Genomic DNA, 25,716 nt, shown 5'->3' on the forward strand with positions numbered 1-25,716 from the left:
AGACAGGACTGCCTGGAATTTTACTTGGAAGGGATGCAACAGCTCATATGTTTGGTTGAACCCTATGACCCAACACCTTGAGACATCCTTTTCCCAAACAAATAGAATCCAATTAAATGTAAGTTAAAATCCAGTCCTGTGCCAGTGGCACTTGGGGACAGACCCGTGTTAGCTTTTAGTCCTGCAAGCAACAAACCATAATGCAGAGTTGAGCAGAGTGGATGGAACATGCTCGATATGTGAGCAAATCCTGAGCAGTATCCCATTCTGAGACCAGTGTTACCAGTTTGATCCCTACTGGTACCTTACTGAATTAATGTAAGCATGCTTGTGAGTCACCATATCCTCTGAGGCTGCTTTTGCTACTTTTATTTTTTTCTATAGCACAGGTATTTCTGCCCACTTGAAATAAAGGAGATTGTATCTTTGCTTACAGCTACCCCATGAATGATAAGAAGTCATCAGATAAATTTTTAAGCTAAAAAGCAATCTCTAGTGGGTGGCTTTCTGCTCTACTTACCCTATGACAGATAATACTGCAATAGTGGCCATGGCATGGTCCAAAAATCTGCCAATTGCCCTTCTGAAAAAGGATTTTTCCAGGGATGCTACCCCTTCTGTTCCACAGCAATACTGAAGCAGTAAATTGAGGCAAAGAAAGAAAAGTGTTCTAGAAAATCAAGAGCTCAGTGGAGAAAATGTTGCTGAGCTTGTCAGATAGCTTTGAAGCAGGATGGGATTTTTTTTGTTTGTTTTGTTTTCTTTGTTGTTTTTTTTTTTTGTTAAAACAAAGTTGCATCAAACCAACACTGCTGATGATCCTGGGCTACAGAATTCTCTTTCCAGCAGTGTGTGGTTGACCCTGGGAAATTGTAACTTCTGGGTTAGTAGATTTGGGCTGCAGCTCTTAACCCAGCTACTTCTCAGACCTGCATAGTGCTGATTCAGCCCCAATGAGCACTGGAAGGCAGAGTTATTAAAGGTGTGTAGGGCATTCTGTGGGGCTGGAAGGCATTTTGCCAAGGAAACAGTGGTGCTTTTATTATATAAATTAGTAACTAGCTCTGGTTGTGCTGCCAGAGCATATTATAATATTAACAAGGAGGTGCCATTCCATTAAACCAGGCAAAGGAGTTCAGCAGGGGGCTAAGTGGTGGTGGGTGGTTGCTGAACTTGTCTGTGGATACACATAAAATAAGTAGGTAAAGAGGATTCCTCTGGCTGAAATGTAAATTCAGGAGATTGCTTGTTCAGCCTATAAGGGCAAAATCTGTCAGCATTACTTAGGGCTTGCCATGAAAGGGTGTTTTTGAGCAGATATGTTCAGAATAATTACCTTGATTTCCTGTGGATTCTTATTCTCAAGAAGAATGACATGCCTGGCATTATTCTGGAATAGCTATCCCAGTTCATGTTCATGTTGTAGTTTATTGTGACATAATTTCTATAGGGATTCAGGAATCCCAGGGATTCGTGCTGTTGGGCTCACTGTGCTGGAATCACACTGGAAACATCCCCACTCCTTCCTTCTGCTCTCTTAGAAACATTTTGCAGGGAACTAGAAAAAAAGAAACTCATTGCTCATTTAGATTTTGTACAAGACTCCCTTTATTATAAATAAAGCTGCATGAGAAAATCTATAAAAATTCAACAGTGTCCTGCTATAGAAGCAGCGGTTTAAGTACAGCATTGTCAATCAAAGAAGACCTTAGTCTGGAGAGTTCTGGTGTTATTGCCCATCTTGGCTGCACTGCCAAGATTGATCTCTGTACAGTGTTGCTCCTGAGCTAACATGTTATACACAGACCCTCCCCCGCCCAGTTCTAAAAAGAGACAAGTAATAAATAAAGCTGTTTTACCAGGTAAGGTCTTATGAGAGCCAACCCCTCACTGAGCAGCAGCAAAGCTGTTACAGGTGCCTAATGCCTCATTTCTTCACCACAGAGAAAGCACTGCAAAGACTTTGCATTAAAAATGGCTGGTGGACAAACACCAAATCCTGCTGCTTGAATACTGGATAAATTTTTGGATCATTTTGCTAAATTACATCTTTATACCCCTGTATAAAGAGCAACTTGGAGAGAAACTCTTTTCTGGGGCTGCTTAACACTGAACACCTAACACCTCCCCTTAGAAGACATTCAGCTCCTGTACAGCAAAAATAACCTTAGACCAAGACATTTTGTAAAGGCAAATGGCTCTGAGGCTATGCTGTAGATCAGTGGTTTCTATCAACCCACCATTAATTCCATTGCTTTGACAGAGTCTGTAATAAAATATTAAAACCACAAGTTGAGGGCACAGGGAGTGGTTGGAAACCAGTGGAAAGCACTTGGAGTTCATCTGTTGAGTTCACTTGGTTAGCAAAGGGCAAGGATGGTATTGAGGGTCCAGGACAGGCCGTTTACCTTTCCTTAGGATGTCCCATACAGATACAGGCATTGTCAAAGAGGTGTTTGTTACTCAGCTGCCATATGCAGTTTGGTTTTAAAAGAATGTTTTCCACTTTAAACCACAAAAATCTCACTTTTACTCCCATCCTTTAAAGCTGCTTCCTATGATTACCCACCCAGATTTCAATCAAGGCAGAACTGCCATGGGCAACACTAAAATGTCTTAGGACATTTTTACTGGCTGGCAGCTGATGGAACTGAATTGTCTAATAAACCTTATTTTGTGAAATGTGAGCATGGGCTTCTACTAGCAGGCTAGTATTTGGTGGGCAAAGATTTGATCCAGGAGAGACGTCGAAGTCCAAGGAATGATGTGCTTCACGTCACGGCCTCCTTGTACCATGGCAGAGGTGTGGTCAAAAGAAACACTGTGTACCAACCTCTCCTCTGATGGGACACATCTGCACCTTCAGTTTGCAAGGAAGATCTCCACTCTGAGGTTGACTGGAGCACAGTTATAATCACAGATAACGTTTCCCCCCAACAGGTATGAGTGTGACCCCTCACAGCCTAAATGCACCGACCAGACCACTTTAAAGGTGCTCAGGTCAAAATGAGCATATTGCATGTAGGAAAAATAAGCCAAATAATTTGCTTTCAGTGGAATTAAATCCATAAATTACTTGATTCAGCTCCAGCTCCTGTTCAATTAAATCCCATGGGAATACTTCAGGGTCAGTTTGGGTGTAGGAGAGAACAGGCATACAAGTACAGAAAACAAAGAACAAAAGATTCAATCCACTTATCAGTTCAGGTTCCCTTTGAGTCTGAGCAGCAGTACTTGGGGCTGTGTAAAGACGAGTTTGGGCACGTTTACAAGCCCATTGCAACTGGTATTGCAAAGCTTTGTTCTGACATTTTAATAGGGGAGTTACCTTATTCTGTTTAACAGCCTTTTCTTCTCATGCTCCCCCTGCTCAACCTTATATAAAAGTTATTTTTCAACTCTGAATGTCATTTCCTGAGAGACCCGGGTCACAAATTTGTTTCTGTTCTTTGCAGACTAAATTTAGACTACTGACAGGAAACGGCAGAGAAATTCTAATTCTCTCTGGCTGGGCTGGGAGCACATTTAGAAACAACTTCAACCACAACTGCTCCAGTGTGACCTGCCTGCCAGCAATCCACGTAAAGCTGGATTTGCTACAGGCACTTTGCAGTAAACCTGGGAAGGTAAAAGTGGCAAATCACCTGGGTTTGCAAACGACTTACACAGCTTCTGATGTAGCCTCTAGGCTCCAGTACTGACCCACCCTCCCTGTACCTCTGCTTGTCACTACCTGCTTGCCATGGCCCCTAAGAGTGCTGCTCCTGCTCTCTTTCCTACTGGGGAAAGCCTTCTTGGCTGTACTAAAGAAAGCCAGGGATTTACAGCACTCGTTAGCGTCAGCAATTAGTCCCGCCCTGTTGCTCTCCTGGCAGTCTCCCGCGCACTCATCACCAAGGATGCTGAAGCAAGCAATGATGATCCAAGACTTTTTCCTACTGGCATTACCCACCAGCCTCTTCTCCTCCATTCCTACCTTCCCCTTACTTTCTGTTCAGAGATCCTACTTAACTACCTGTAGTAATTAAAGCCAAGGGAAGCAGCACTTTGAGCATAGCTCCATCACCATCTGTGCTTTCTTATAAACCTGCTGTGGAGACAGGAGTCACAGCTTCTCTGCCTTTGGGTGAGAAGTGTCCCACACTGGTGGCAGGTCAGAGAAGTGCAGACACCAATGAGGTGGTAAAAGTTTTTCCCAGGAAAAGAGAAGAGAGGACATGTCTATGGAGAGTTTGCTTATCAACTGGATAAGGCTGGATAACAAGCTTCATGTTTTATGCTGTCCCCAGCAGTGATACAAGATTGGATCTTCTCTCTGATGTGATAGAGAGGATTGATAAAAAAGGACCTATGGAGTGACAGTAAAAGCATTCCTGATGGGTTTTACCTCACAGAACAATCACCCTCTTGTAAACAGGATTAAGGGAACCCTAGTGTAAAACTTTGTGGGAAATCCTAGTGTGAAAAAATGGTAGGAAAGACCCCTTAGCACTGGAGGCCAGGCTTCTGGGACCAGCATAAAGCAATCACACAGTGTCCCTGGCTTGGAGCCCACACTCAGGAGGGTAAGGATCTCCTGAGTCCTCTCCTTCAGCAAAGCCACCTTGCTGGGGCTGGGCAGCCCACTGGCACAGCACTAACCTGCTTCCTGTGGGATTTCAGGCATTTCCATTTCTGCAGTTGTTTTTTTTTAGCACATACCTCAAGATTTTCCCCTGGTCTGAAAGCCTGCAGCAGCTCTCCTCCTTTGCACTCCCAGCTCAGCAAATTACAGTCTACTAGTGCAGCAGTCTTTGAAAGATTGAGGAGAATGTATAAAGTGGCTTTTGCCTGCATCTGTGGAACAGAAGGGATGCAACACAGATCATAAGGCAGCTGCAAGCAACACTGCTCAGGTCTACTACATGTGCATCTTTTTCATCCCTTCCTTCTCCTGCCTGCTGGTCTTGGCCTAATTAAAACCATGTGCAGAGAGTCACACTCATTTGGAGGGTGATTGTTCACTCCTGCTACCAGACTTCTGAGATTGGCTTCATTACAGGATAATTTTGGAGAATTGTTTCTTTAATGAAAGCAAAACTTACAGCAGTCATAGAATCAGAATTGTTTGGGCTGGAAGGAACCTCCAAAGATCATATAGTTCAAGCCCTGCTTTGCTTTTTGAGAACTTTTTTGCTTTTTGCTTGCTTTGCTTTGAGAACTAGGCTGTTCTCATGCCTTAGTGCCCCAAGGTAAGGATAACAAACAAACAACTCAAAAGGCCAGAACCAATAGCGGTGTTTCTTTTATCTAAGGTAAAAAAGGTTCCTGTTCATTGATCCATACAAAATGGGCAGGAATATAAACCACTAGCCATGTTACCATGGAAGACTTGAATGAAATGGTCTGAAGACACAGACCCTGCTCTGCTACATCCTCCCACAGGAGGAAAAATGTGCAGGGGTGCTTCTGAAAGACAGGACAAGCCATTTAAGTTACTGCTGCAAGTCCAATCAAGACGACTTCTTCTTCTTCCTCTTCTTCTTCTTCTTCTTCTTTTTTAACTACAGTTCCGTTTTGAAGCTGTGCTTTGTTTAAGACTCTCCATCCAGTCCAGATCTTGTGCATGACCCTCCTCCTCTCCACACCAGCATGTAGACTCGTTGCACTTCCCACTGGTGAAAGAACTCCCGTTGTCTGGAAGCAGACAGGCTCCTTTGATCCCAAGATCCTGTCCCTGATTCTCCCACCCTATTCTTATCTCCCCCTTCTGAAGGAAATGAAGTATTTGGCCACCATCACACCCCCACCCCCATTTGCATTGCAGGCATCTGAATAAATTATATTTGCTGCTGTAGCATGACTGAGGCACAATAGAAAAAATATATTCTTAGCTGCATAAAACCAAGCACAGCAGTGGAACAGAAACCTACTTCAACACCACATCTTCCAGTTTCCCCCTATCCTCCCCCTATAGCCTCTTCCTTTCAGCAGGAGCCATGGCCCAGGACTGGTTCAGCTCCAGACAAGAAGCTCTCCTCCTGGAGGCAAAGTCAGATGCCTCCAGAAGGCTTCAGAAAGTTGCCTCTGGACTTGTGCTTAGAGTTTGGCTTTGGTTAAAGGGGTTCCTTACGGATCCCATTGGTGTGTGCAAGGGGAATGTGCACTGTGTACTCATTTATCAGTGCAGACATGTTCCTCAGCATCTCATGGAATGTGTCCACCATCTTCCTGTAAATGTCCCTGCGTAGCACAAAGGGACGGAAAAGGTTGATAGGCTCAGCCCTCTGAAATATGATGGGGAAACCCAGCTCTGCTGGTATCTTCCCATTGCCAATAAAGAAGTGATAAAGCTTCTTTTCATGCAAACATTTCTCTAGGAATTTCAGCATGTCCTGAAGGCGGGCCTCCAGCTTTTCTGGGGCCCAGTCCTGACTGGGACGTGCCTGCAGGAGATGCAGCAGCACTGTCTTCAGGTGGTAGTTGGTGAGCCCGCTGGGACCTGTGAGGCTGCATTGCTTCCCATGGAGGAAGGAGAGGATCTGAAGGCAGCTGACGTGGCAGGCATTGGCAGGCAGTGTTTTGGAGACCAGCTGGATGAACCTCCTCTCATACACTGCAAAGGTGAGAAACCAGTGGGTGCTGGAGGGGGTGTCTGCTGCCAGGCTGCTCCGGGGAAAGTGGGAGATGAAGTAAACGTCAGAGTTCTCATACTGCACCACAGGGGTGAGGTTGAAGGCAATCGACTTCCCCGATTTAAATTTTATCTTCAGGGCTCCTGGTGAGTCCAGGAGGCTGAAGGAAAGGTCAAATTCATATTTGTGGGAGATTCTGTTCCAGGCCTTGGTGACAGCAATCTGGAACCACTTCATGACTTGGTTGGCATCCAGATATTGAGTATTTTTGAAACACAGGAGGTCTTCCATCTCACTGCTGGGCCTGGTATTACTGACCTGGCTATGGAGGAGGCACAGCATATCTTCCCCTAATTTAGTCTTGTCACAGATGCAACCCATTGCATCCTCATCTGCCCTGCACACCTTGATAGTGCCATAACCTTGTTCATCTGGGGGAAAAGAGTCACCAGAGCACCAGGTCTGGCAGCAAAAGCAGTAAGGCTCTGGGGGGGCAAAAGGCACTATCAGATCACAGACGAAGGGTTTACGCACTCTCCAATTCTCATACATGCTCCCCACACCCATGCAATCTTCCACTTCCATGTCAGCATCCCGGTTACAAACACTCCTCAAGGCCTCCAGCAGGTCATCTGCAAAGCCTTCCACCATCTCCCGCATCCTGGCCATGTCTCCAGTGGTACCCAGGATACGCTTCTCATAGAAGCTGGCCAGGACAGCCTTGTCAGGGAAGGCCACTCCTTTAAATGCCTTCCCCAGGACTGCCATGTCATCCTCTTCTCCTCCTATGTCCTGCCAATTCCCTTCCTGGAAATCCTGCCTCCAGAGCTCAATCAGCAGGAAGATGACCATGGAGAGGGCAGTCCACATATCCCATCGGACCTTTTCTTCTTTGCTTTCCTCCACTACCACTGTAGCCTTTTCCAGAGCCTTCTGTGTGGCTTCCTGGTCTGCGATTTCCTGCTCCAAGCGCAACTGCTCCAGCCGCAGGCTCTCCTCCCGCTCCTTCATCTTCTGGATGATTTCTTCTGTGTTCTCGGGGACGGTGCCATTCTCCTTAGGGAAGAAGAGCGGGTGGTTGACAATAGCTGTAATCACCAGTAGGCACACCCGGAAGAGTCCCACGGGCATCCCTGGAAGAGAAAGAAAGGTGAAATGACCCATGATTTGGAATATATTCCCTTGAGTGCAAAAATGAAAGAAACTCCCCACTGCAATAGGAACTTTGACATCCTTTCCAGCCCTGAAAAATATGCTTGAATCTAGAAACTACTAAGTGCACGCCCATTTCTGCAAGTTATCAACCAACTTCCCAAAGAGGCTTTATCAGATGATGGTGAGTATGAAAGTGGCTCTTATCAAATGAACTTCGAAAAACAGAACTCTGAAGGAACTTCCTCTGCTGTCAACCCAGTGCAATGCTGTTGGGCAGCATGGGAGGGCATGTCCTTACTTAGTCCTTTAAAATTCCATGGACAGAAAAGGAAAGAAAGAAGCAGGCAGAACCTCCCCAGATGAATAAAAGCAGGACTGGAGATGAGCACTGCTTTCCCTCAACATAAAGCTAATATTTCAGATGTGGCAGTGGCATAGGCAGGTCTGTCCTGGCTACCTTCCATGTTATGCATGTCTGGGAACTCACACAGCCTGCCTGGATCAGGGCAACCTTCACTGCCCTGATGGTGAGGTGCATCTGGATGGGAACAAGCCTGCACAGTTTTGTGCTTCTAAGCAAGCAAAGTTCTTCCTGCCCTTCAGCACCACCAGGATCAGGCTGTGGCAAACCCTTCTGGCCCCCAGGATGCCTCATGATCACAGCTCCCAGAAAAAGAGCAGAGATTCTGCTAAAATGGAAAGGGTTTCCTTTAGCCCATTGGTTCTAAAAGCATCAGGCTGCTTATTTTTGGTGCTTACTATACTACTGACCTGTGGAGGACATTAGTGAACACCATGGCTTAGACCTAAGCCATCTCCTCAAGCACCCCCTTAACAGCTGTGCTTGCAGACAGCTCACTCCTATTTGCAGTGACCTCAACAAGGCTGTGAGCCACATCCTAGCCGTGTGCCAGCAGCAGTCCCCCGTGTCACCCCTTGCACAGGCCCTTGGCATGACTGAGGCCACTACAGTGTTTTGGAGTGGCTTTGTGAGGCTCCTGACTCTGCTGCTCCAGTTCCACATTTAATAAAGCTTTCTGTGCCATGGGGCTCACAATGAAAGGATTTAATTCTCAACTTCCTGGGACATGGTCCCATTGCCAGGGTCTCTGCCTGATAGGGACAAGGCCTCCCAGGGGGCTGGGCCAGGTGGAGCTCAGCCTAAAGCCTGGGCTGTTTCCTCCCAGCTGGCATTTCTGTTTCTGGAGGGCTGGCATCACTATCAAGAGCCCAAGTGCCTGCTCAGAGCAGTACAATCTGAAGTTGTCACCCACTACTGTGATGCTCACCAGTCCCTCTTTCTAGTGAAATCACCTCTCAGACCTAGCACAGGGAGATCAGAAGGACAAGATGGACAAGCAGGGATATTTCTTCTTCCAGCTGGGAAATTTTAGTACAGCTGCTTTAATGCCTCAAAAGTGCTTGAGAGAGAAGAGTTTCTGTTACAGAAATAAAGTCTATCAGTAACATATTTCATCAATCAGACCAGAAACAGCAATCTCATTCCTAAGTAATTCTGCTGTGGGAATGAAGCTGTTTCACAGAGAGCCAAGGCACTCCGTGTGCTCCAGGGGCTCAGGGCTGTAATTCCAACCTCCTGGAATAGCTCCTTCCTGGCTTGAACCCAGCATGTTTTGGTGCCACAGCAATCCTGCTGTCCCAGCATCTGGGCAAGAAGGAAAACATCTCTGGCAATCTCATTTATGCCTCCACAGGGCACACAATAAAGATAGATCCACCCCAGTGGACCTTGTTATCGTAACTGCACAACAAACTGCTGGTTTTGATTGCAGGAACCTGGATTTCCTCAATGTGAGCATTTACTGTACATGGGAATTGTATCCTTCAGCACACAATTATCTTTTCTTATGAGAGGGCTGGGACTGGAATAACAAGGGAAGGGAACAGGATTGAGATGCATTGTCCAAGCAGCAAGAAAATTCACACGGTGCTCAGGATAATGCTCCATGCCCCTCCCTGTGTAACATTTGCCAACCACCCTTTTGTTAGATCCCATGCACATGCATAGATGAATGTTCTTATGCAGACATTGCCCTGGAAATAGTTTGTGGCCCTACCTTGTCCTTTTTTACATTTACATTAACTCTTTAATTCATCAGGCAATGAATTAAAGCTGAATTAATGCCCAAATCTGGGTGTGCCAGTTATTCTGTCAGCTCCATGCCTGGGCACATTTTAAAAATAATCTGGAGTCGCCCAGCATTGCAAGGGGCTTTATCAGTTAGCTGGGGCAGGGCAGGAAGTGCTGGCAAGTTCCATTCCTTAGTGTTACGCTCTTGCAGACCACGTTCGCCTTCCAAGCTTAAAAATAACATGGCCAGGGGCCAGGTGCCTCCTTCTTGCAGTCTTGACCAGGATGACATCACTGCCCTGCTCTGCTAGACCACTGTCCCTGCAGATGAGATATTTTACTGATACCACATTCCTTCTAAGGCTGAAAGAAGTCAGCTTCCTTAGGATCTTCTTTCTCATGCCCAGCTGCCCATGGGCACACTGCTACCACAGGTTACCTGTCCCAGAGCTCTACTAGCAGGAGGGTGTAGGCCAGACATCCCCAAGTCCATCACTGGCTGGCTCAGCTGAATTCACCCTGGGTCATACTGACATTCTACAATACCCCAGCTCATTTTGCAGCAACCTTTTCCCTCAGCAAGCGCTACAGGCATCAGCCTCTGGAAACTGGATGTAACAAGATCTTCAGATTACTCTTATTTGCAAGCGGGATGTCTGTTTTCAGCCCAGAGCAAGTTCTGCTGGTCAGAACTGCCCTTTTGCTACTGCAGCTACTCACTCCAGAAAATGAAGCCAAACATTAACCTCAGTTAAGGCTTAAGGTTAATGCTGCTCAGTGACCAAAGTCAGTGGGGCCTGCCCTTGGCAGCAGCAAGGGTGGTACGGGCAGAGCATTCCCACATCTCTCAGTCACAGCTTTCCTGGCTAATAGGAGAGATTCAATAATACAGGTGAAACCAGTAGCACTGCCTGCTACGGTGCTCCAGCATTCCCCATAACAAAGGCTGCTCTTTTCCCTTGCTTTTAACTTCAGCCCAAGCTATTTAAGCCTGATAAAAATATTTATGCCTGCTCAGTCTGAGACAGCTTTTGTGTGGGGAAGAGGGAGAGTCCAAACCTTTCCAGGCTTGAGACTGGGAAAGAGAAATGGCAAATTTTCAATCTATGCATCAAATTTAGCAACATTTCAAATATGGGAGAAAAAAATAAAAGGTATTCATAAGTTTTTAAATAGCGAGTTCTCAAAGCAATCTGCAACCTTTTCCAAATTTCTCACCCTGACAATTTTTTCCCATTTAAAGTATAAACAAATTTGGACTCAGTAACAGGCTCACATCCTACCTACCTTCTGCAGACCCTCTTGTGGAAGTCCTGGGGCTCCAAAGACCCCCCCAGAGGGTCCTGTGGTCACAGGTAGGCCACTCCTGCCAGCAGCCAAAGCAGCCCTTGCTCTGCTTCCTGGGCCAGGTGAGAATACAGAGATCCTTTTTCTCTCGTGGGCACAAAGCAGGGAAAGGTGCAGGGAGACCAAAGAAAGCTGCTTGGGAAATGAACAAGGGCCAGGGTATGTGAAATCTCACTGTCTTGATGTGAAGCTGTCTCTGCTCACTGCCCAGCATGTGATGCTACTTGTTCAAACCTGCCTCTGACACTAGATTTAGTTTCCTTCTGGGCTTTTCTGTGGCACTCAGAGCTGTAGTGACTAGGGGCTTCATCAAGTTTAAGGTTAATGACCACTCTGCACAACCCTGGGAAGTGAGGGGGCAGACACCATCCCACCCTCCAGCTGGGAGTGAGGGCTCAGCAAGATCAAAAGAGCTGATCACTCTGTTGCCTGATTACAAACAATCAGCTGCATCCTGCTGCACTTGGTATGTTCAAAGGGTCCACCAAGAGCACCTGCAGCCCTCCACCCTCAGCTCCCAGGCAGGTTAGGTCTCATCCTTTCAAACCTGAATCTGTCTCCCTAGCTGGAGGATCCTGACCAGGTCCAGAGCAGGTCCTGGATGATGCAGAAAGCCCCAGGAGAGGAAGGGGACAGACAATGCTGCTGTCACGCAGTTCAGGTTGGTGCCATGAAGTGACAAGCAGAAGGAGGCCAGCTCTCATCCCAGCTGATCTGAAAGCCCTTTGCTGCACAATTTACTCATGTTTGGCTTGCCAGGAGCGCAGTTCCAGGTAGCACAGCATAAGGAAAGGGAAGCAGTACAGGAAGAAGCCTTCACAGAGCCAGGCAGCAGCAGCAGCTCTACCTTCAGCTTCTTCTCCTCTTCATTTGGGAGCATCACAGAGCTCATACAGGGTTTGTGTGGACCAGCCTGAAGCAGCTGCTGCCCTGTAGCAATGTGTGCTCTCCCTCTTCCCAAGCTACCCTGTCACAGGGGATTTCCCTGAGGAGCAGCAAAGTCCTCCATGGAGATGATGCTGCTCAAAGTCATAACAATGTCCTGTCCCTTCCAGCTAAATGTGCTTAACTTCTGATGTCCCTAAGCCTTCCTCACACCCTTTTCCATAGCAGCTTCAGAACCTTTTGCCTCCTGCTCAGCCTGACAAAGGAAGGAAAGGGATGGCAGCTTGCAGCGTGCCTCTGCATGCTGCTCATGTGCCCTGAGCCCAGATAACCCTGCACCTTCTCTGAAGACCAGAATGTTAATGAAGACTTCCCTTTCATTAACAATGTCTTTCTTTACTCAGGACTTTCTCATGCAGCTTTATTTTTTCAGCCATTTAATTCCTCCAAATTTTGAATCACCGAAAGCAAAACATGCTCTGGCTGGTGTTCAGCAATAAACCAGGCAGTAGTGAGCTGAAGCTTTGATTCTTAAATTGGAAAAACCCAAGTCAAGCCACTGAGTGCAGTTCAGTATTACACTGGAACATGCCAAGACATCACTTAAAACACACTCGATTGCTTCCTGCAATCTGGCTGACACAAAAGGCAATGAATAGGTGGCTGCTACATTGTGTTTTGCTTTGGTAGGCTGCAAGAGAAGAGGCATTTCAAGTAGTTGATAGAAAATGCAGCTGGTTGGGAGGCTTTTTTCATTGAAAGCTGCCAAATTTTTGAAACCAGAACTTTCATGGGAACAAGTATGATTTCTGACTCTCTTATTGGTAAGGTCCTTGAGGTTTGGAAAGGATTGCTACTTGTTTTGACTGCAGTGATTAACAGGTCAAACCAGGCACTGACCTGCAACTGGGGCTTTCTTACTGGGAAGATGTGAACCTCAGTCTGAGGGGTTTCAGGCCCAGCCCAGCCGTACTTCCTCATGGCTGAGCTTCTGGGAGCTCTGTGATTCCTTCTCTTGCCATACAACAGTGAACAAATTACCTTTTGGCCCTTGAGTGTTTAGTCTGAAAAAAGATTCTGCTGCATTTATGAAGATCTAGCAAAGAATAAAAGTTTCCTGAAAGTCCTTAGCAATGCACCATATCCTTCACCAATTTGCAAGTATCACTGCCACCTCTGCAGATATTCACAGACATGATCCAGCTGCCACTGAAAGAAATCATGGCTTCTCTTAGTGGGGACTACAAGCTCTGATTTGTAAGAAACTTGCACAATGACAGAGAAATGGGAATTACAGAGATGCATATCAGTATTATTGTTACTGACAAACACCTGGACAGATACAGCTTCTTAGACAACTCCACACCCACATAGCACAGTGCATGCAGGACAGGCTCTTGCTCTCCCATCTCCTGAGCACACAGTCAGCTGAAGCACACACAGCCCAGACAGGAAAATTAAGGGATAAAATCCAATACAGAGCCTGAGGACACCAACTTGTGCTGTTCTTTCAGCCCCTATGAATTAAGCTGTGTGCAGGATATCAGTGAGATGAGATGTCAACGGGGACAGAACAGTGCCAGCCACAGCAGCTCTAACTCATGTTCTGACTTGTTTTTCAGCATTAAATTAATGCTACAGACAAAATACCGAATCCCAGCTGCCAGCACAATCACAGTTGGTTCAGCACAGACGGGTGGGATTGGGTTCTGTCTTTGGCTCTCTACCAAAATCTCAAGTGGCAAGGACCAAATTCACCAATACATGAGGTGCAGGGGTCTGGATGTTGAGACTGGTAACACAACCACGTTTAAAACCAGAACAAGCCAACTGGCCTTCCTAGGACTACAGCAGTCAGGTATGGCAGAGCTACTGCCTTCCAAACCATGCCTGGAAGCCACACCCCAGATTAGCTGCTTGGCCACTGCACAGCATTTGGACAAGGCCACTTGCCTGATAGCTATTGTTCTGCTGTTTGACTGAGAACATTAGCCTTTCGTAATATCCGTGGACATCCTGTCCCAGGCCTGCTGCAGTGCCAACAGGGTCAGTTGTGCAGCCTGAGTCGGACATCCTGCCCAACAAGTCTGCCGTGCGCTTGCGGAAACAATATTTTCCTCTCAGGGGTCACCAGATCAGGTATTTCCAAGGAAATGCTGATGCTCATCCTGTGTACAGGACTAGATAGCCCTGCCTTCCCACAGGCAGATGGGTTTGGGAGGCATAAGCACGTGAAGGGCACTGACAGGGCTCTGGAAGCAGATACTGCTGTGCAGCCCCAGGTCCAAACAAGGGATTTTGTCAGCTTCTCTACAAGCAGAGGAGTGCTTGACTGGCTCTAGAAAAGACAGGTAGTCTCTCTCCTGTCTTCCAGCCATGTACTGCCTTTGCCATCGGGAAGCTTTTTCTCAGGCCTTGTTAATTCTCCCTTGCTGAATTTGAACCCCCTAACATTCCACTGCCCACTGTGGGTACAAGTAGGACGGATTTTTAGTTTTCTTCTTGCAGCAGCAGTCAGGATGCTCAGAGTACTCCTGTCCTGCCTCAGCTTTCACTGTACACAAGTGCATTTACAAGCTGTTGCCATAAAATCCCATGGTCCCCCTTACCCCAAAGCCTAGAATAATTCTCCCCTTTCTGGCTCAGAGGGAGCTATTTGTCTTCTATGGTTCTTTTCCAAAACCCAAAGAGACGTGGCACGTGTTAGATTTTCAGTTTCATCAGCAAGTGGGGATTTATTGCACCCATTTCTAAGTCATTGTTTCTTTGTGCACACAGGTATGCCACTAATCAAAACACTAATCAAAACATGATCCTCTTCCTGTCCCAGAAGCCAGCAGCCACCATTAAAGGCAGCTTTAACAACTAATGAATAACAGAGACACGTCATGTCCCCGAAGTACTCACTGTTTACTTCATGCAAGGCTGGACCCAAGAGAGGGTGCCCATGGAGACCAGGAGACACCAACAGCACGAGGAGTGTGTTACTCAGCATCCTGCTCATTGCCTGAATGTGTTTTTATTGCTTTTTGACTATGCAAGCCAGCTCAGCTCTTGTCAGCAACTGGGACATGTCTGTGTAGTGCCTCGGGTTCCCTCTGCTATGGCCAAGAAGGAGTTTTACAAACTGGAACGTGGTGTTGGCTGCAGGAGAGGCAGGAGGGCAAAGGTAGGAAGTGTGTCTGTGACTCCCACCCACGTACTGAGCTGTTGTAGTAGGACCACAGCCAGGGACAGCTTGCCTTTCTAAGCCAAATACATTATACATTTTGTTTGGTTTTGTCTGTTAATCATGAGGAAAACAGCTGGGGTAGACCAAAATTTTTATGGGTCTTTTTTGTTTTTTTAAGAGGAGAAAAGACACAGGCAAAGCGAAAAATCCTTTGCTTACTACCCTTACCAGCACCCTCCTTCTCCAACCCAACATGATGGGAGCCTGGGCAACAGTTGGTCATTCCCTTGCACAATCTTTCATCAGCACAGATCAGCAAAAATCCCTGCTGCTCCCCCAAGAACCTGATAGTGTCAACCACAATGGATGGAGCACTGTCACTGCACAGATCCTCTCTGGCCTCTCCCTGGTGGTCATGCTGGGCCCTGCTCTGGCTGTCACCCCCTCAGCCACACAACAGCCCCTTGCACATGAGGCAGCCATGGCTCATGGATCTGGCCTGGCAGTCACCTCAGGGAGAGGTGGTGAGTACAGAAAGAGAGCAATTGCCAAGATGTTTGTTTAAATCTGCTCTGCTTTTCCCCACTTAACTCTCAGCAAGGTAGAAGAACCCCACACCAGTGTTGGTAAATCAGGTAGTGGTTACTCTGGCTCTCCTCATCCTGTGGTAAGCATATGCATCCTTGTACATTCAACTTAATTGTACACCCATTGCAACAAATGCTTTGGTATTAAAATAATTGGTGGAAACATTATTAGAAAGTTGATTTTCCAGCAGGAATACAGCACTCCAGCACATGTAAGAAGAGCACATGTGGATATTGGCAGGGCTCAGACATGACTTGCAGAGTGATTAGGTTTTACTTGTGAAACTATGAAATCCCATTTTAGTCATGAACAATGAGCACTTACATATTACAGACAGTAGAAAGCACAGTAGTTGCCAGACACTTCCACACTGAGATGCTGAACAAAAACACAGGAAAAAGAAATTATCATTGCAGGTTGGGAATTTGGCTGATCTGAGATCTTCTATTCCATCACAGTCTTGACTCAGTGACAAAGCCACACTCATAGGTCAGGAAACCTGCAGGCCCAAGTATCTGCTTAAACAGGACCCAAAACCACTGGATGGGATTGAAAGTTTCTGTTATATTGGACCATTGTTTTGCTAACTAGTCACTGCTGTTTGTATTCAAACAATAGGGAAAGAACTGTATTTAAAAGCTGGCCATTGTTACCAAAACGGTCACCACAGAAATCAAAAGCAATGTTTTATTCCATTGCCTGAAATCCCAGCTTTTTTAGTTCTTTAAATGAAGTAAAAAACAAAACACAACCCAGCTGACTGTGAAGTCCCCTGCAGGGATGGGTAGAGGGTGTGGAACGAAGAGAGAATAAGAGCACTTTTACTGTATTGCCCCATTTCCTTGCCCCCCACCAGGATGACTCCCTGATCTAAGCAGAGACACTGTACATTGCACACAGCCTCTGAGGAAGAATCAAACCCCCTTACTTCACTACCTAGTGACTCTAGAAAAGATCAGGAGAAATGACACAAATGCTTTGGGAAGCAAGAATCCCAGCCTTGGCTCACTTGCCATAAACCTAACAACTGCCAAGGCAGACGCATGCACACAAATATGTTGGCTGCGGAGTACTTCTGGCTAATCCTGCTCTTCAAAATGAGTTTGAATAAATAAAAAACAGCAGAAGAAAGCAAAGTCATACAAGAAAACAAACTGCCCCACTTCCGTACAATATTTCCATGAAGCTCATCCTTTCAGCACCCATGGCCACCAACCCAGAGCCCCAGGGGATGACTCAGAAACAGCCTATTGCCACATGCACCCACATTTAATAATTTTCATGTGCTCCCTGTTCAGCCCCCTCTTCTAATCAAGAAAAGGAAACATCTCTAAGCTCTCTGTTTTGCCGAAGAATTTGTAAACTGAATGCTGGAAGAAACTCCAAAATACTCAAGGGGAAAGGAGCGATGTAACTTGCAGCGCTGCAGCAGAAGTATCAAACACAAATATTAAGGTTGTGAAGCCACGTGGTTTTCATTTGGGATGTGTGGGGTGAACACATACGGTTGCTTTCTTTATACCATAAGCACAACAAAGGCAGGCTTTGTTTGAAAGCCAAGGAACAGCCTCTGGGCTCACTTAAAGGCTGAGTTACAACGTCATGGGAACTGTGAGTCATAGCTGTGGGGCCCCTGCTGACAGACACAAAACCCCTCTGCTGCAGCAGACAGGGAGCTCAGCAAGGAGCAAAGCCTCCAGCTTCACATGGGAGATCCAAAGCGTCCAGGACAAGCAGCAAATACAAGCTGAGAGCTGACAGCACGTGTTGTGGATGACTTAGCACACAAACACATCCCTTTCAGCTGACATTTCTTCCTGTAACTCTGTCAGAGTGAGACCATAACCCTACACCTATTCCAAGAGCACGACACAGCTATGAGTCAACAGGAAGGTGGGATAAACATCATCCAAGCACATTCAGACCATCTTTTGATTTTGGCTGCAGAAGAGCATGGCCATGATTCTTAGACTGAACATAGCCAGCTCACTAGGTGGGACCACACTAGAGCTCTGTCCTTAAGTCACCAACTGTGCCAGATAATTTGTGTCATTGTGTGTTACAGGAAGGGAGGGTCAACTGGTGGATTACAGCTACCAAAACAGACATCCCTTCCATTCTTGCCCCTACAAGACTGGAAGATAAGGGTAATTTTTAATTACCATGAATAAGTGGCAATCTGCAGTGCTGAGATGTCTGTGCTGCTGAACTTCAAGTATTTTTCCTCACATTTCCCATAGTTCCAAGGTATTTGGCTGCTAAATCCCCAGAGGCCTTTAGAAATCAAATATTCCTCTGAAACCAGTAGCAGTAAGGCACCTGAACATCCAGCAGAAAATAGATTAGGATCGAAGCATTCTGGGTGCAGATGCAGAAGAACAAGCCGCTCTGAGAAGCATTATAATGTGAATATCAAGTGTGACATTTTAAGCTTGAGAACATCTCCTTAGGTCTGCCTCTGGTATGTGTTAACACTCTACAGGAGCTTAAAAAATAGGAGGAAAAAGAGGTCTGAAAAAGCAATAGAGTTTCTTCCCTCTGCCTACATGCTTGGCTTACGCTGTGCCTGAATGATTTCTGGCAAGTCTGTTTAATTTAATCTGAAAAACTTCCACTAAACCTCTGCCTCCCAAGGTAGTCTAAGCTACTGCTTAGTTGCCCCTACCTGCAGGAAAGTCTCCTTAAAGAACAAGCATGTCTCCTTCAAGAGAAAGCATGTGCTTTCTCCAAAACAAGCTGTTTAGATCCCTGCTGGGATCCTGGCACAGGCAGGTGGTATCTTGTCTTAGGGAGCTACTTCACCTCCTTGCAGACACCGTGAGAACCATTTGCTCCCACTCCTCAGCTCACCACTCATCACCAAACCCTCTGCAGTTTGGAAGAGCTGAAAGCCAGGCACTCTCAAGCCAATTTACATTGTATTTTCTGTGTTTTATCACAAACTCTACCTTTTCAAGTGAAGGCACCCACCATCCTCAGAGTAACCCAGGGAAAGATGAATTGCTTACACAGGTGGGTCAGCTGACAGCTTATAACTCATGTCCCTTTTCCTGCTCAGGCACAAGAACCTTCTCTACGTGCTCTTCCCCTGGTTTCAAAAGTGAAGGAACAGTAACAGTTTTCCTTTGCCAGGCAACCAGAATAATCCTATGAGTTGGAGACTGTGCCTAACTGGGCTTAAATTCTGCAACAGCTGGCTGTAATGGTCCTCATCCTTGCCAACACCATGCTTGGTTTTTCTGAGCCACATACATGGCAGTGGGATGCATCAGATGTTTTCAGTATAACTGCTGAAAAAGCATCTCTGCCTTGAGGCAAATAATGTGCTAGATCAGCCAGAAAAACCTGCCTCTGGAGGAGGGATAATAATGAAAGATGGTGAATGGAAAGGAAAAAGAGAAAGAGCTTCATTTACACACAGGAGAATGGCAGTGGGCCAACTCTCACAGCTTTGATCAAGGCTGGCTGGAGGAGCATGCCAGGGAACTCTCTGAGCTGAGCTTGGCTAGAGCAGAGCAGATGTTTGAACTCTGTGATGGGAAAAAGGGGACAGACACCACCCAACACAGATCCAGAATAAATAACTAAAAAAAAACCCAAAAAAATCACATGGCATTCATGAACTAACAGGTACTCAGAGCTGTAGCAGGACATTGTGGTAGCCAGGACTGCTGCTCTGGCTGCTCCCTCTGTCATCAGCTCCAGTTCTTGCCCTCCCATCACTGCTACCCATAGAGCCTCCTGTCACACACTCACAGAGCAGCACTGCCAGACATCTTGGTTTCACCCAGTTCTCCTTCCAGTGTGTTTTTAGGGGTTTTCATACAAGGATGAAAACTCTACACGTCGCTGGCTTGTGAAAGCACTATTTCCCTTCATCTGCCTCTGCTGTCACCCTTGATCATCTCAAAGTTGTCCAGGCACTTCCAGGCATCTGCTCTCCCTCTAACACACAGAAAGAGGGGAATTCCAGTACTTCCCCAGTCTGGGTAAGGTACTTCTGACAAGTTCTCCGTGGCAGCAGAAAATGCATCAGTAGCTGATGACAGCAAAGCTTTGGACCCTTTGGTTCCCTCCTGCCATCACTCTCTGACTACATCCCAACTTTACCAAGCAGTCAGATAAGAACAACTTTATACTGAAAGTCCAAAAGAGAGGCTTTTAACACTGATCTTCCATACTGAAGCCATTTCCAAATTAAACCTTCACAACATCGGTACTTTTGCTTTGCTAGAAGCTGTCTGAATCTCACTGCTGGGAACATTTCTAAAATATGAGCCACACCAATTTCCTTTCAGCATTTCTGCTGCAAGGCTCAAGATCTCCTACTGAGAGCCCATCAAGAAGCTTTTTTAAATCACATCAAATCTGGAAGGAAGAATGACCCCTGGAGCACTTACCTGCTACACAGCTTTGCAGGTGCTCATTAAACTTTGCATTACTACTATCACCCTGATGCAGAGAAGACTAAATTCAGTCACCCGCCACTGAAGCACAGCCAGGAAGTCTGCAAAACACAAAGAGAATGAATGAGGAAGTGCAGGCAGAAGATGGGTACATAATGCAGTTATCTAAATTACAGATTGATTAAAAGAGAGATTAACTCACCCCCTTACCTAATAAAATGATCATAAAAGCTCGAAAGACCAGAAATAATCAGTTTGAGGTGATCAGGGAAGAGTTAAAATGCTGCTTCTCCCATGGGAAAGTGTGTAGATCATACCGTGGGTCTCTCAGTCTTGTAGATCTGTCAGCAAGCAAGGACCTCCCTCCTCTGACTCCATCCTCACCCACCAGCACTCTTCTTTTAAAATGGATTAGGGTCAAATGAGCAGCTGCATAAGTGCAAGGGCTGGGACAGTTCTGTCTGGGATTGGTTTGTCTAGAAAAGGCATCTAGCTGCTGTAAGCAGCTTGTAAGGTAGAAATACTTGCTTGGGGAGTTGGGTTTACAGAGCTAATGGGAGAAACAGAAAACAGAAGAGGCAGGAAGCAAGTGTAAGCACACAGGAAGATGTGAAACACAGAACCGCAAAAGATAAACTACAATATTTTAGGATAGAGAAGTGAAGAAATTTTATATGCAACAGGAAACAAAGGCCCCCAACCAGAAAGAGAAGACTCAACAAGCTGGTTGCAGGCAGACAACAGACACATTACCCAGCTGTGCATAAATGGGCTGGGGAGGAGGAATGCACCACCATCATTTCCAGCTACCACCACTTCAAACCTTCCCACTGTCTTCATCCAAAGCCTCATGAGTGGGCTGAGTGTGGGCTGAGCTGAGCTTTAAGCCCATTTTAAGGGCTCAGCATTAGGTTGACACATCCTTGCTCTCTTGAACTTCTTCAATTCACCTCCCTCCTCCTACATACCTGCTTTGGGCAGACTGTGTGCACAGTTTCACTTCTCTATTTCCATCTTCCACTGTGAGACCAGATTGAGCAAATGGGCTCTACTCAGCCCTCCCATCTTGCAGGGCTGCTGATGCCTCTGCTCAGCCAGTGCCACAACACCAGCAGCAGCAGCAGCACAGACTGCTGAGCACAGGAGAAAGACACCCCAAGCCCCAAAGGTCTGGATCTGCACTGTAATATCCCAGTGGATATTTGTAAACCCTCAGGGCCCACAGTGTCTGGTTTCATGGTGGCTCAGGGCCAGTGAGGTAGAGCAGGTGTGTCTGCTTAGAGGAAAGGAGCTATTAAATGCTGGGCAGGAATTGTTGCTATGGGACATACAATTCACTTGTTAAGATAATTTTAAATCTCAAAAGTTAGGATCTCCCTCAACTATGTTTATAGATGTTGGAAAGACCTTGACTGAACCTTATCAGTACTGGAAGACCGCAATGATGTCTCTTCAGAACCTCCAAGCTGAACAACTCTCTCAGCCAGTTTTCATTGGAGAGATGCTGCAACCCTCTGATCATCTTTGTGGCCTCTTTTGTACCTGCCCCAAGAGTTCCATGTCCTTCCTGTGCTGAGAACCCCAGAGATGGATGCAACACTGTGGGTAGAGTCTCAGCAGAGTGGAGTTGAGGGGCAGAATCCCCTCCCTTGACCTGCTACCTATGCTGCTTTGGATGCAGGCCAGAACACGTTTGGCTTTCTGGGCTATGGGCACACATTGCTGCATTGGTCCAGTTTTTCATTCAGAAAGACCCCAAGACATTCTCCACAGGGCTGCTCTCAATGAGTTCTCCCAGTCTGTTCTCATATCTGGGGCTGCCCCAAACCAGGTGCAGCATCTTGCACTTGGCCTTGCTGAACTTCGCGAAATTCTTGTGGGCCCACCTCTCAAGCTTGTCCAGGTCTCCCTGGATGCCACCCCTTCCCTCTGTTGTGCCAACGGCACCACTCAGCTGTGTGCCACTTGATCTTACTATGCCACTGACACAGGTATTAAAGAGCACCAGTTCCACAGAGACACTGTGGAACTGACTCACTCACACAGACCATGACCACAACTCTCTGGATGTGTCCATCCATCCAGATCCTTATCCACTGAACCCTTCCAATTAATTTCTCTCCAATTTGGAGATAAGGATATCATATGAAATCATGCCAAAGGTCTTACAGAAGTCTAGGTAAATTACATCAATGTCTTCCCTTGCCAAACATTACAGCCACTCCATCATAGGCCAGCAGATTGGTCAGGCATGATTTTCCCTCAGTGAAGCCATGCTGGCTACCTCAAATCACCTTTGACTTGCATAAACCTTCTTAACCCTGCTTCCAATGGGAAGACTGAGAAACCCAACAAACAAGCACAATGTTTGTTTTGAGTCAGCTCTACACGAGAGCCTCCTCTTCTTGACAGAAATGAAAGCTGTCCCTGCTCCAGTGAAGCTCAGTGGCTGATCTGGCCTTCAGGTCATGGCAGTAAAACCTGTTTGTTTTGCTGCTGGTCAAGGTTGGCTCAGCCAACTTTGCATGGCCCACGTGTATGGGTAAGTATAACCAAGCTAATAAAAGAGCCCTGCTGCAGCTACACCCCAGGCCAGCTCTCCATCCCTCAAGCTGTTTGAAGGTTGGCCACCTGCCTCCCTGCCCGCTCCAAGGAATGAGCAGGCAGAAGGTTTTGCTTACACAGCTGAGCCCACATCCCTGCAAAACCTGGAATTCATTGCTGGGCACATGACAGTGCTGCCCAGTGCACACCCTGGCCACGCTCTCTCCCTCCAGCCTGGAAACCAGAGTCTCTACCTCTCTCCGCCACCCAACAATTACAAGTGTTGATGGAAAATATGCAGCCTGGCAGCAAACCTGCTTCTGCCCCAGTATAAATGGATTGTAATAACACTTGGGAGAGAAAAAGCTGGCCCACCCAACAGTCCATTTTAAAGAGGATCTAAAGGAACAAGCCAAAAGCTTTTTTCAGCTTCCTTTTCCATTGTACCATTGCTATGGATTGCAATTGCAGTTGCACAGAGCAGAGCGAGCAGGACAGGACAGCAGGGAGACTCACGCAGGCTCTTCATGGAGCTCATATACTATTTTAATTCATTTGCAGGCAAGCCCCAAGATACTGAAACCACAGTCAACAGGTAGTTGCAAAAGCCAGACTAAAATTGTCCTTTGGAAAACCGTACAGTTTTACTTAAAAAACAAACTCAGAAATTAGTGAGGTCAGCTTGTGAAATACCAGTGTTAGGTTTCTGTGGATCAGATTCCTTTCCCATGTTAGTCATTGCCATGCAAGAAGAATTACAAGTACTGGCATCCCTCTGAGGCATCATGCAGACACACAAGAGCCCTTATTGCCATGGATAGCACCAACAAAAATAACAAAAGGAGAGAAGGACATGCAGCTTTTGGCTGCCATAGTCAAGAGATGGCCCAAAACAATTACTCAGAAAAATCAAATTCCTAGGGCTATTTGACTTGAAGGTGGAAAGTAGTGTTATTAAAAAAAAAAAAAAAAAAAAAAAAAAAAGTAATGCTCCAAGCAACAAGAAGAGGAAGACAGGTAGGTGAGGGGCCACCACCTGAGCTCTTGATAAACATGTTCAGTGCCTTCAGTGTGCACAGGTCACTTCTTCCTTGCAGATGCCACTGGTGTGAACACAGATAGATTACTGAGTCCTGTACACACAAGTCATGCAAGCAAAAAATAGTGTCATCTACAGCTGGGAGCCAAGAAACCCTCAGGGTTGGTCCCAGTACTTACACTGGTTCTCTGAATTTGGGAAATCAATTCACCTCTCTCCACATCTGTGGCAATCACACTTAATATGTGCAGTTCCCATGTGAGAGCAGCATGAAGCAGCTACTGTGCTGAAAACAAAGTTGAAGAGAAGGCTTGAAGTTTTTATTCCTAATTTCTATACTCTAATTTTGTTTGAGGACTGAGAGAACTCCTTTCACTTATACTAAGGAGAATCTGATTTTAAAAGCAGATGCCTATGAAGGTAGCCAGAATTTTAGTTGGACTGCAGAAGAGCATTATCATCATCACCAAACCACTCACAAACCACCAAATCATTCACACAACACAATATGCTGCACTACAGCGGCTCTCCTGTCGAAGTGCTGCTTTCACGGCAGCTCACATCCTTGCCTGGCAGCTCATGGCAAACACTTGTGCCTGAAGGAAATGCACTGGGTATGGGCAAGGCCTACAGCACTCATTAAAGCACATATTAATAGCAACGTTCGCTTAGAGACACTGCTCATCTTGCCTGACCATGTAAGAGATGCCTCCTATTTTCCTGAAGGATTTTAGCCCAGCAGTTCCCAAGAGAACTGCTTCAGTGGGAGACTGTCAAGCTGAAGATGCAAAGGCCAGTAAGGCTTGTGCTCTGCACATCAGTTTTAGAGCCCATTGTCTTCCAGTGTCACAGTCCTGGCTCACTCTGGTTTGAGCTACAAATACCTCCTGGCCATCTTCAGAAACATGCCTACACACATGAAGAGCAGCTCTACTGAAAGTATCCCACCAGCTCTGCTGAAAACTTCATTCCTTCTCTCTGTGCTCTTTAGAGAGATGTGTGTATCTCAGAAGAAAGAAAGAAATTTTAAACCCACGCCGCGGAACACTGAACAGGCAGCGAGGCTCAATGATGCATTTCGCATGGACTGTACATGTCCGAGGTCAGCGCTGGCCCCAGGACATCACGGGCAGTGTCAGCAGCAAAGGGCGATGGCCGAGAGGTCTCTGTTCACCCGGCTCGGTCCCGCCGAGTCCCCGAGGGGCTGCGGCCGCTCTCCCGGCGCCTTCGGCTCCCACCCGGGCTGCAGGGAGAGTGATGCCCAAAGCCCTGCGGGAACTTTGGCGGGCGCAGTTCCCCGTCCCAGGGGCCCGACCCCGCCTGTGCCCCGGTACCCACCGAGACGGAGAACGCGCACAACACAAAACTTACCCCGTCAAGAGAACCCAGGGACAGGCACCCCAACGCGACCCGCCGCGGGCAGCCCGCGCCGCCGCTCCGTCCCGACCCGCGTCCCCCTGAGCGCCGGGCGCGCTCCGGCTCCCCGCGGCCCCGGACAGACTCACCGGGCCGGGCCGGGCCGGGTCGGGCCGGGTCGGCGGCCCCGCTCCCGGGGCTCGGCGCACACCGGCGCTGTCGGCGCGGCGGCGGCTCCGCGCTGCGAGGGGCAGGAGCCCGCCCCGCCCGGCCCGCTGTGCCGCTCCTTGGTTTGCTGTTCCTCTCCTCCTTCAAACCACCCCCGGCAGCCCTAGGAGCCGAGCCGTGCCCCGGCGGGCGGCAGCGAGCTGTCTGATCTCCTGCTCGGCTCCCCCATTAGCTTCCGAGATGGTGTTGGGCCGAGGGCACGGCGGACGGAGAGGAAATGCGCTCATCTTGCTTCTCGGATGTATTCTGACCTCCTGGTGGTCGTGCCTGAAAGTCAGGAAAGCAGCTGA

General features: G+C 47.1%; 1 protein-coding gene across 1 annotated transcript; it reads right to left on the reverse strand.

Moving 5' to 3' along the window:
* Positions 1-1,568: 1,568 nt before the first annotated feature.
* On the reverse strand, positions 1,569-25,716 carry ITPRIP (inositol 1,4,5-trisphosphate receptor interacting protein). The gene is made up of 3 exons (XM_058841281.1): positions 25,214-25,716; positions 20,254-20,360; positions 1,569-7,747 (listed from the first exon to the last, which is right to left on the reverse strand). Exon 3 carries the CDS (start codon positions 7,743-7,745, stop codon positions 6,096-6,098), a length of 1,650 nt encoding a protein of 549 aa, XP_058697264.1. The 5' UTR covers positions 7,746-7,747; positions 20,254-20,360; positions 25,214-25,716; the 3' UTR covers positions 1,569-6,095.

Source organism: Poecile atricapillus, chromosome 6, assembly GCF_030490865.1.
Source record: "Poecile atricapillus isolate bPoeAtr1 chromosome 6, bPoeAtr1.hap1, whole genome shotgun sequence".
NCBI lineage: Eukaryota > Metazoa > Chordata > Aves > Passeriformes > Paridae > Poecile > Poecile atricapillus.

Coding starts and splice junctions, on each gene's coding strand:
- ITPRIP (XM_058841281.1), bottom strand. CDS start 7,745: ATGCCCGTGGGACTCTTCCGGGTGTGCCTACTGGTGATTACAGCTATT.